This window comes from Aotus nancymaae, unplaced genomic scaffold (genome assembly GCF_030222135.1).
Source record: "Aotus nancymaae isolate 86718 unplaced genomic scaffold, 86718_ANA_hifiasm-v0.15.2.pri h1tg000039l, whole genome shotgun sequence".
NCBI lineage: Eukaryota > Metazoa > Chordata > Mammalia > Primates > Aotidae > Aotus > Aotus nancymaae.
Window position 1 is genome coordinate 119,254 of NW_026988453.1, and position 11,849 is coordinate 131,102.

Sequence of the window (11,849 nt, forward strand, 5' to 3'; positions counted from 1 at the left end):
GTTTTGCGTTTCCCCTTTTTTTGCTTTGCCCTGCTTGTCCCAGTGCTTCCAAACTGCTCCCTGACTCACCCAAGCCCCAGTCAAACCTGACCCTGTTTAGCTTCAGGGGTGGGGCACCCACAGGCTGCTATGGTGCAACAGGGCTTCCTGGACAGACGCCCACGGAAATGTCCCCTTTCTTTGTGGGGATGCAGGCAGGCGGGAATGTGAAAAAGAAAGCCAAAGTGTCAGGAGGTGCTTGAAAAGCATTGAGACAATCTGTGGAGTGGGAAGGAATCATGAATTCAAACCTTCTAGCCCTCATCTCCCAAGGCAGTTCTGCATCCAAGAACCAACCAGCCCAGATCCTGCTTATCTTCCAGGCTGTGGCACCCTTGTGTTGCTATGGTGACTGGGGGCTGCTGAGACAAACACACACAGGGAGGTCCTGGGCCTCAGCAGGTTGAGGGACAGAGTAAGGGGGCAGCTGGGAAGCTTCGGGACAAGCGAAGGAAAGCTTGAAGAAGGTGAAAAGGCAAAAGCCACCAGCCCCAGCCCCTGGTCTTTCCAGGTGGTCTCCCATCCAAGACACTGCCAGGCCCCACCCTGCTTAGCTTCTGGGTCCTCGCCCACTGGCGTTCTTGACGCAGCCCTGGATCTCTTTGAGGGGTTTCTCCTGGCAGACCTTGTGGGCCTAGTGGTCTGAGTGTGCCTGGGCCCAGAAGCTAAGCCAGGTCAGGCTTGACTGAGGCTCGGATGGGGGACTGCCTGGGAAGACCGAGGCTGGAGGCTTTTGTCTTCCCACTCTTTTCCCACTTTCCCGTGCTTGTTGCAACACTTTTTAACCACCCTCAAACTCTCTGGACATCATTTCCTGCCCACCTTCGCCCCCAACAAAGACTGGGACCTCCTTGTGGGGGTCCATCCAGGCTGACCCTAGTTGGCACAGCACTGGGTGGTCCTGGGCCACAGCAGGGGTGCACGGGGACAAAAAAGAAGGGGCTAGAGAGTGAGGGGTCAGTTGGGAAGCATTGTGACAAGCAGAAGAAAGTGGGAAGGGAGCAGAAAGCCAAAAGCTTCCAGGCCCTTATTACCTTAAAATTTCCACCATCCAAGCCCCAGCCAGTCCAGACAGTGCTTCACTATGAGATGGGGAGACCTCAGGCAGCTACTGCACCCAGGAGCTCCCATGATGGATCCCCATGGGGAGGAACCTGGCTGTGGGTAGAAGCAGGCTGTGGGCTGGAAATTGAGGGCCAGAGAGTTAGTGGGTGGTTGAAACTCCTTGCAACAAGCAAAACCCGGGAGTGAGTGGGAAGCCAAAAGCCCCTATCCCCCAGTCTCCCCAAAAAGTCCCTCATCCAAACCCCACCGTGACCCAACCCTGCTTAGCTTCTGGGCTGGGGCGCCCTCAGGCTGCTATGGTGACCAAGGGCAGCTAGGACGATCTCCTTCGGGATGCACTAGGATGCAGCAATGGCACAGGTGTGTGGGACTGGGAACGGGAAAGCCAGAGTGTCAGAGGGTGGTTGGGAGGAGTTGGGACAAGCAAGGCAAAGTTGAAGAAATGGCGGAGGCAAAAGCCTGCAGCTCCTGGTCTCCCCAGGTGGTCCTCCATCTAAGCCCAAGCCAGGCCAGACCCTGCTTAGCTTCTGTGATGCGGCACCCTAGGGCTGCTATGGTGCCTTAGGGCTGCCGATACAAACCCACATGGGGAAGTCTTGGGACAAGGCGTGGGTGTAGGCAAGTGGGAAAAAAAAGATGCAGATTCAGGTGCAGTTGGGAAGCCTTGGGATTAGCAGGGGAAAGCCTGTTGATGGCTAAAAGAAAAAGCCTCCAGCGCCTGGCCTTTACCGGCAGCCACACATCCAAGCCCCGCCAGGCCTGACTGTGCTTAGCTTCTGGGTTGTGGCACCCTAGGGCTACTATGGCACCTAGGGGCTGCCGAGACAAACCCACATGGGGAGGTCCCAGGTCTTGGCGTGGGTGTAGGCAAGAGGAAAAGTGTTGGGACAAAAGGGGAAAGATTGACAAAGATAAAAAGGTAAAAGCCTCCAGCCACCAGTCTTTCCAGGTGGTCCCCCATCCAAATCCCTGCCAGCCCCGACCTTGTTTAGCTTCCAGGCTCCCACCTACCAGTGTTTTCACTGCAGCCTGGTACCTCTTTGCGGTGGTTTGTAGTGGTAGGCCTGTGGACCCCTGCAGCCTGAGGGTTCCTCATCCTGGAAGCTAAGCAGGGTTTGGCTTCACTGAGGCTTGGACGGGGGACCACCTGGGGAGATCAGGGCTGGAGGCTTTTTGCTTCCCACTCTTTTCCCACTTTCTTTCTCTTGTTAAAACTCTTCTTAACCGCCCCTGGACTCTCTGGACACCATATCATGCTCACCTGTGTCCCCAACATGTACTCAGACTGGCATAGCAGCCTGAGGGCATCCCAGCATGCAAGCTGAGCAGGGTAGGGCATGGCTGGGCCTTAGATAATGGACCACCTTGGGAGTCTGGTGACTGGAGGCTTCTGGCCTCCCACTAACTTCCTGCTTTCCCCTGATTTTGGCAACTATTTCCAACTGCCCTCTGACTCCCTAACATCCCATTTCCTCCTGCTGGTGCCCCCGCCTCAGACTGGAACTTCTCTGTGGGGGTTCATTCCAGCAGCCCCCCCATTGCCATAGCAGACTGAGGGCCCCTCAGCCTGGAAGCTAAGCAGGGTTGGGCCTAACTGATGCTTGGATGGGGTACCTCGTGGAATGACTGGGCTTAGAGATTTTTGGCTTACTGCTCTTTTCCAGCTTTTCCCCCTTGTAGTAATGCTTCTCAACCACACCCTGACCATCAGACTGGTATGGTTTTTGGAGGCTGCATAGATGAAGCGCCATGGTCAGGTACCTGGCCGTGGGTGGGGAGCAGGTTAGCTGAAAAAGGAGTGCCAGAGAGTTAGTGAGTCGTTGGGAAGTGTTGTGACAAACCAAAAGACCGAGAGGGAGTGAGAAGCCAAAACCTCTAGACCCCAGTCTCCTCAAGCAGTCCCCCATCAAAGCCCCACTGAGGCTCTACTCTGCTTAACTTCTAGGTTGGGGCACACTGAGGCTGCTATGAAGCCCAAGGGCTGCTAGGATGGTCCCCGTCCAGGACACCCCACAACACAGAGGGGGCGCAGGAGTGCAGAAGTCAATAAGGAAAAGCCAGAGAGTCAAGGGCTGTTGGAATGCTTTGTGACAAGCAGGGAAAAATGGGAAAAGAACTGGAAGCCAAAAGCAGCCAGCCCCCGTCTCCTTGGGCAGTCCCTAATCCTAGCCCAAGCCTGGCCTGACTCCTCTTAGCTTTGATGGAATTTGGTGTCCTCAGAGATGTCCCAGGCCACAGCAGGGGGTGCAGTCAGGCAAAAAAGGGCTAGCCAGAGAGTCGGGGGTGGATAGAAAGCATTGCAACAATTGGGGGAAAGCAGGATGGAAGCAAGAAGCCAAAAGCTTCCAGCCCCCTATACCCCAGGCGGTCCCCCATCCAAACCCTAGCCAAGCCTGACCCTGCTTAGCTCCTGTGCTGGGGTACCCTCAGGGTGCTTTGGTGCCCAGGGTCAACCGTGACAAAACCTTACAAGGAAGTCCCAGGCCACAGTGGGCTTGCAGGCTGATGAAAAAGAGAAGGCTAGAGTCAGGGGACAGTTGGGAAACATTGTGACAAGCAGGGGAAATCAAAAAGGGAGCAGGAAGGAAAAAGCCTACAGCCTCCAGTCTCCCAGATGGGCCCCCATCCAAGGCCCAGCCAGGCTCAACCCTTCTTAGCTTCCTTGCTGGGGCACTGTCAGGATGCTATGATGTCCAAGGTCTGCCAGGTGAACCCCTACAAAAATGTCCAGGGCTGCCCTGGTTGCGTTGGCAGGCAGAAAAGTGTGGGGGGGGGCAGTGAGTTAGGGGCAGTTGGAAAGCACCGGGACAAGAGGGGCAAAGCAGAAGAAATGGGGAAGACAAAAGCCTCATGCTCCTAGTCTCTCCAGGTGGTCCTCCATCCAAGCCCCAGGCCAGCCCCTAATTTGTTTCCAGGCTGCGGCACTGTAGGGCTGCTCTGTCACCTGGGATTTGCTAAGACAAACCCACACCAGGAAGACCTGGGCCTCACCGGGGGCGTAGGCAAGCAGGAAAAGGGGACAGAGTCACAGAGTGTAAGGCTGGCTGCGTCGCGGAGATTTCGGACACGCCCCCTCCCCTTGCGGGGAGTTCGGACACGCCCTCCTCCTTTGCCAGGAGCTCAGACCCGCCTCCCTCCCTTGCCGGGAGCTCAGACACGCCTCCTTCCCTTGACAGGAGCTCAGACATGCCTCCTCCCCCCCACCGGGAGCCCGGGAAAAAGCCCCATCAGGACCTACCTGATACTATTTTGTCCTATCTGGGCCCCACTCCCTTCCATCCGGGTCCCACTCCCTTCCATTTTGTCCCACTCACCTTGGGCACAGCCAATCGGACACCTCCACTCCCTATAAAACCCCGTGCCTGAGAGGAGTCCGCGCGACTTCTCCGGCCCCTCCTGTCGGGCCGCAGAACCTCGTCCGGGAGCCTGAATAAAACCCCTTGCATTGGATTATTTTCGTGCTGGCCTCAGTTTCTTCATTTCATCCTCGGCGAGAACAGACCTTACATATGGTGCATTGGCCGGGAAGGAGTTGTAAGACCCCTCCCGGGGGAAACTGACTCCTCCATGCAGAGCCGGATGGGGAAGCTGCCATTTGTTTCACCACAAGGTAAGACTTCTGTTACCCACTACTCCACCTGCTGCTTTCAGGGAGTCCCTGTCAGAAAACCGCTGTGCAGCGTCAGAGATTCCCACCGCCGTGGGGTCCGTGACCCCTGGCTTCCCTGCTGCGGGGTCCGTGACCCCCGGCTTCCTTCCCCATGGGTCCATGACCCTGGCAGGCCTCCCGCCATGAGTCCATGGCTCTGGCTTTCCTCCCTTCCTTCCCCACGGGTCCTTGACCCTAGGAGGCCTCCTACCGTGAGTCTATGACTCTGGCTTCCTTCCCCATGAGTCCGTGACTCCAGTTTAGAACCTGAGTGTAAGAGGAGACATCCCTATACTCTTGTTCTCTCCCCGTGAGGGGTATTTTTTAGGGTCAGGAATTTGAGGGAGACGTCCCCACTTTCCTGAACCCTCACCAGCAACCGAGGTGTGGGTACTCAGAAGCCCTGTTTAAGCAGCCCTGCCTCATAGCAGAGCCAAACCCCCGGCTTATATCAAATTTGTTGTTGTAAATTAGCCCATTTGGCATAAAAGGCTTCCGTTTTTAAAAAACTGTATTTTTGGCTTCTTTCTTTTTCTGTCTCTCTCTTAGCTTTCTCTCTTTCTCCCTTTCAAAATGGTGGCTGTACTACGCCCTTAAGATGGCGGCTGCTTCTCGCTCTTAGCTTTCTCTTCCACCTAAGATGGCGGCAGCTTTCTATTAACTCTTTCTCCTGCTTTCTAGTAATTCTACTTTCTCCTGCTTTCTGTTAACTCTGCTTTCTATTAACTCTACTTTCTAGTAATTATACTTTCTCCTGCTTTCTATTAATTCTTTCTATTAACTCTACTTTCTCCTGCTTTCTACTTTTAACTCTACCATCTCCCGCTTTCTACTTTAACTCTATTTTTCTCCTTTTCTTCCTAATTCCAGAGTGAGTGAGTGAGTGAATTTATGTGTAGTCCCACGGCCTAACAGCTACAGGGCTTGTGTGGGCCTCAACCTGTGGTTCCACAGGGACATGGCCAGGAAAGCATCAGACTGTTCTCCCATCTGGGGGACACCCACCCTTTGTTTGTCAGTCTTGTATGTAATACTGTCTTTATTGTAGCCATGTGACACATAGCCCTGGCCATGTCTTTTCTTGGTTTCTGCCTAATTATGATTATTATAAACGTGCAGGCTTTCTGGTATCTTCGTTCCCAACCCACCCTCTGTTCCTCTTGCACCACCACCAAGGTACTTCTAGCCAAAGAAACCTCCTCTTCACCCTTAGCTCCTTCACCCTCCTCTTCCTTTTCTGACCCCGATGCGTCTGAAGAACTCTCCTTTCCCCTGGCCCGACCCAATAATCCTCCACCTTATGATAAACCTCAACCCCCTTCAGCTCCTCCACCTCCTAATTACAACCTGGCCTCACCTGTTAGTGCTCACACCTGCTCACATGGTGCTCCCAACGACGAGGCCTCCCTCCTTTGCCCCCTCCGTGAGGTGGCCGGAGCAGAGGGCATTGTCTGAGTGCATGTTCCCTTCTCCCTCTCTGACCTATTGGCCATTGAGAAACGCCTAGGTTCTTTTTCCACCAACCCTACTACTTACACCAAGGAATTCCGTTACCTTACTCAGGCATATGATTTAACCTGGCATGACACGTTTGTCATCCTATCCTCCACCCTCACCCCAGACGAGCGTGACTGGATTTTTACAGCAGCCCGGGAACACGCTAATCAGGAACATCTTACTGATAACCAGATGCCAGTAGGTGCGGCAGCGGTCCCAGAGGCTGACCCTAATTGGGACTATCAGGACAGTCGAGATGGCCGCTGCCGCCGAAACCAGATGCTATGGTGCCTCCTGGTGGGCATGCAAAACGCAGCCCAAAAGGTAGTCAATTACGATAAGTTAAGAGAAATAACTCAGGGACCTGATGAAAACCCAGCCATCTTCCTTGACCACTTAACTAATGCTATGATCCTCCATACACGGCTGGATCCAGCCTCCTCAATAGGAGCTACGGTCCTAGCCACCCACTTTATCTCCCAGTCAGCAGCTGATATAAGGAGGAAACTTAAAAAGGCTGAGGAGGGCCCCCAGACTCCCATGTGAGACCTGGTAAACATGGCATTTAAAGTTTTTAATGGCTGAGAGGATAAGGCTGAGGCCACCCAACAGGCCTACTTAAGGCAGAAGGTTGGCCTCCAAACCCGAGCTCTTGTAGCGGCCCTGAGGCCGGCAGCCCACTGAACATCTGGTGAGGGAGGTCCATCGAAACCCTTCCGAAATGTTTTAAGGGTCCCACCTGGGTCCTGTTATAGATGTGTTCGAGACGGACATTGGGCCCGGGAGTGCCCCTGTCCTCGACCACACCCTGGACCTTGCCCAAATTGCAAACGAACTGGACACTGGAAGGCTGATTGCCCGTCCCGGACCAAAGGCCCACTCCCCATACCTCTATGTGGGGAGGAGGCCGGTTTGCAGGAGGCAGTCCCTTCACCTGAATTTCTTGGCCTTCTGGATGACTGATGCAGCCCGGACTCGAGGACCCCCATCACCCTTGCTGAACCCAGGGTAATGCTGCAGGTAGCGGGTAAGTCCATTTCCTTCTTAGTGGACAGGGGGGCTACCTACTCTGTATTACCTTCCTACTCAGGTCCTAGCATACCTTCCCAGGTCTTGGTCATGGGAGTCAATGAAAGGCTCTCCTATCCCAACCAAACCCCTCCCCTAACCTGTCTCCTCAAGGGACACCCCTTCTCTCACTCCTTTTAATCATACCCTCATGCCCAGTTCCCTTGCTAGGATGAGATATTCTCCAGACTGTAGGGGCCACCCTCCAACTCACTAATCTCACATACACAAAGTCAAACCCCTCACATACACACCTCCTACTGTCTCTTCTAACGGAGGCTACACCCTGTCCTAACCCTATGACCCAACTCCCTATCCCTCTGGATGTAGTCAATCCCTTGGTGTGGTATACTTCCAAGCCTGTAGTGGCAAGACATCACACACCAGTTAAAATACTTCTCAAAAATGCTACTAACTTTCCCTCATGTCCTCAGTTTCCTATTTCAAAGACCCACCGTCAGGGCCTGAAGCCTATCATCACTCGACTCCTAGCCCAGGGACTCCTTATTCCCACCAGTTCTCCTTGTAACACTCCTATATTGCCAGTCTAAAAGCCGTCCGGCGACTATCGCTTTGTTCAGGAACTATGCCTTATCAACGAGGCGGTAGTACCCCTGCACCCGGTAGTCCCCAACCCATATACCTTGTTATCTAACATTCCTTCCAATACCTCCCACTTCACAGTTCTGGACCTCAAGGATGCCTTCTTTACCATTCCTCTACACCCTGAATTGTACTTTCTCTTTGCTTTCACCTGTACTGATCCAGATACTAATCTGTCACAGCAGCTTACCTGGACAGTTTTGCCCCAAGGATTCAGAGACAGTTCCCATACTTTTGGGCAGGCCTTAGCAACTGATCTCAGCTCCTGCCCTCTCCAACCCAGTTTCCTCCTACAATATGTGGACTACCTTTTACTCTGTAGTCCCTCCCTCTCCCTGTCTCAACAACATACAGCCACTCTTCTTAACTTTCTGGGATCTAAAGGATACCGAGTGTCTCCATCCAAAGCACAGTTTTCAGTCACCTCAATAGTTTACTTAGGCATACGCCTCACCCCTACAACCAAGAGCCTAACGACAGACAGGAAAAAGGCACTCCTTTCACTACAGCCTCCAGAGACAGCAGACCAAATTCTCTCCTTTTTAGGGTTTGTAGGATTTTTCTGCCATTGGATACCTAATTTTGCCTCCCTGGCTAAACATCTGTATGTAGCGGTTAAAGACACACCCACAGGACCCCTCTCCCACCCTGGGGTAGTAAAACAGGCTTTTAAAACCCTACAAACTGCCTTGTCCATGCCACCTCCACTCCAATTACCCGATCTGAACTGCCCCTTCCATTTGTTCACTGATGAAAGACAGGGAATCGCGGTTGGAGTCTTAAACCAGCCCCTAGGCCCTGTATATCATCCAGTAGCCTATTTATCAAAGCAACTTGACCCCACAGTCAGGGGATGGCAGCCTTGCCTGTGGGCTTTGGGAGCAGCAACAGAACTCACTAAGGAATCCCTAAAACTTACTTTAGGCCAGCCCATCTCGGTGTTTTCTCCCCATCGGCTCACTGACCTTCTCTCCCATAAGTCTCTCGCACACCTAGGACCTTCCCGGTTACAAGAGTTTCATTTACTTTTCATTGAAAATCCTTCAGTTAGTCTTCATCCTTCTTCTCCACTCAACCCTGCTACTTTACTTCCCCTTCCATCCCACTCCCCTTCCCCAATTCATTCCTGTCCTGAACTAATAGAGGCATTTGCTAAACCACGAGAGGGTCTGTCTAGCCTTCCACTCCCGAGCCCCGACTTTACCTTGTATGTAGATGGGAGTTCAGTAATAACGGCCAAGGGATGGCGAAAAGCGGCCTATGCTGTAGTTACAGATTCAGCCACCCTCGAGGCACGCCAACTCCCTGATGGGACAACATCCCAAAAGGCAGAGCTCATCGCCTTAACCCGAGCTCTCACACTAGCAAAAGGGAAACGGGCAAATATCTATACAGACTCCAAGTATGCTTTCCTTATTACTCATTGTCACTCTGCCCTTTGGAAAGAGCGAGGATGCCTTACCATAAAGGGGACCCTCATAGTCAATGCCACCCATATCTCAAACCTCTTGCAGGCTCTGTTACTCCCCAAAGAGGTTGCTGTCATCCACTGCCGGGGGCACCGGGCCCAGCAGGATCCCGTTTCTTGGGGCAATCCAAGGGCAGCTGCAGTAGCAAAGGCTCTAACCAGTACTAGGCCAGCTCCCGCTCCGGTCCTGTTCCTTACCACAGCCACGTTGCCGGTGTACTCACCATCAGAAAGACAGGACCTTATGTTAAGGAGTGGAACCGAGTCTGACCAGGGCTGGATCTTCCTAAATAATAAGATTGCCCTTCCACGGGACCAGGCTCCTAAAATTGTTGCCGAAATCCACCAATCCTTACATATAGGGCCCAAAGTGTTACACCGCTTTGTGCAACCCCTCTTTTATTCACCAGGTTTGCAACAGACAATTGAGCAGGTACACAAAACATGCATTACTTGCTCTAAGGTCTCATCTCAGGGAAGCTTGAGGCTGCAGTTTCCCACCCACCAAATGCGTGGCAATCTGCCGGCTCAGGATTGGCAAATTGATTTCACCCATATGCCCACTCACAAAAAACTTCGCTACCTCCTAACCTTTGTAGATACCTTTTCAGGTTGGATTGAAGCCTTCCCTACCTCTCGTGAAACAGCAGACATGGTAGCCTCCATTCTTATTCAAGAGATCATCCCCTGCTTCAGCCTACCTGCCACCATCCAGTCAGACAATGGTCCAGCATTCATAGCCCAGGTAGTCCAGCTGGTCATCAAGTCTCTCAACATCTCCTGGAAACTACACATCCCCTACCACCCTCAGTCATCGGGTAAGGTTGAACGGGCCCACGGCATTCTCAAAGGCCATTTGGCCAAACTGACCATTGAGGTAAAACTTTCTTGGCCTACTCTCCTACCTCTTGCTCTAGCCCGGATCCGAGCCACCCCATGGGAACCAACGGGCCTTAGTCCCTTTGAGTTGCTGTACGGCCGACCCTTCCTGGTCTCTCATAATTTCCTGGTGCAACCACCTCCCCTAGCCACCTACCTTCCCTATCTATCTCTCCTCCACCACTTACTCAGTGAGCACGCAGATCATGCTCTCCCCATTGTTCCAGGGCCTGGAGACTCGCACCTGGCAGCACCTCTTCAGCCAGGTGACAGTGTTCTCCTCCGGGAGCTTCAGCCAGGATCTCTGTAGCCCAGATGGTCAGGACCCCACATCGTTATCGTGACCATCCCCATGGCTGCCAAGCTCCTGGGTCACACCCCATGGTATCATGTGTCCCGCCTTAAACCAGCACCGCAAAATGACCAGTGGAAATCCAAATCCCTGGGCCCCACTCACCTTCGCCTCACCTGCTGCCCCTGCCCATCAACTCCTGATCCTTCAAATTCTCCTCCTAACATTTCTTCTAATATCTCCCCTTAAAGCCAGCCCCTACTATGCCTGGCGATTCTACTTGCAGGAATCCTGGAAACAAGGCCCCACCACTAGAACCCAATACAGCGCTACAAGCTCATATGCGAGAAGTTGGACGTGTCTGACTCTTCAGTCGAGGTGCCAGCTGACTGACCTGTCCCCCTTACTTCTCCCCTATTCAGCAGGAAGTAGTCAGAAAGAGCGGCGCCCTCTGTCTATCATCAAAAGGTCGGAATGTAAGGCTGGCTGCGTCACGGAGATTTCGGACACGCCCCCTCCCCTCGTGGGGCGTTCGGACACGCCCCTCTCCCTTGCTGGGAGCTCAGACACACTTCCTTCCCTTGCCGGGAGCTTGGCCACGCCTCCTCCCCCCCACCAGGAGCCCGGGAAAAAGCCCCATCAGGACCTACCTGATACTATTTTGTCCTATCTGGGCCCCACTCCCTTCCATCCGGGTCCCACTCCCCTCCATTTTGTTTCATCCGGGTCCCACTCCCCTCCATTTTGTCCCACTCACCTTGGGCACAGCCAATCGGACACCTCCACTGCCTATAAAACCCCGTGCCAGAGAGGAGTCCGCGCGACTTCTCCGGCCCCTCCTGTCGGGCCGCAGAACCTCGTCCGGGAGCCTGAATAAAACCCCTTGCATTGGATTATTTTCGTGCTGGCCTCAGTTTCTTCGTTTCATCCTTGGCGAGAACAGACCTTACACAGAGCAGTTGGGAAATGCTGGGATAAGCAGAGAAATGCTTGAAGAAGGCAAAAAGACAAAAGCCTCCAGACACCTGTCTTCATAGCTGGTCTCCCATACAATCTGCAGCCAGGCCCAACCCTGCTTAGCTTCCAGGCCCCAGTCTGATGGCATTCCCACTGCAGCCTGGGACCTCTTTGTGGGGGCTTGTCCTGGCAGGCCCCAAGGGCCATAACAACCTGATGGTGCTTTTGCCCAGAAGCTAAGCAGAGTCAGGCTTGACTGAGACTTAGATGGAGGACCACCTGGGGAGAACAGGGCTAGAGGCTTTTGACTTCCTGCTATTTTCCTGCTTTCC

The 11,849-nt window shown here is 53.4% G+C and overlaps 1 protein-coding gene across 1 annotated transcript; it reads left to right on the forward strand.

The window, feature by feature from the left end:
- Window positions 1-4,397: 4,397 nt before the first annotated feature.
- On the forward strand, window positions 4,398-11,453 carry LOC110569562 (uncharacterized). The gene is made up of 2 exons (XM_021677297.2): window positions 4,398-4,714; window positions 7,006-11,453. The coding sequence occupies exon 2, from the start codon at window positions 8,617-8,619 to the stop codon at window positions 10,576-10,578; it is 1,962 nt and encodes a 653-aa protein (XP_021532972.2). The 5' UTR covers window positions 4,398-4,714; window positions 7,006-8,616; the 3' UTR covers window positions 10,579-11,453.
- The last annotated feature ends 396 nt before the right edge of the window (window positions 11,454-11,849 follow it).

What these genes read in the sequence shown, in the direction of transcription:
- LOC110569562 (XM_021677297.2), top strand. Translation starts at nt 8,617, where the DNA reads ATGCCACCTCCACTCCAATTACCCGATCTGAACTGCCCCTTCCATTTG.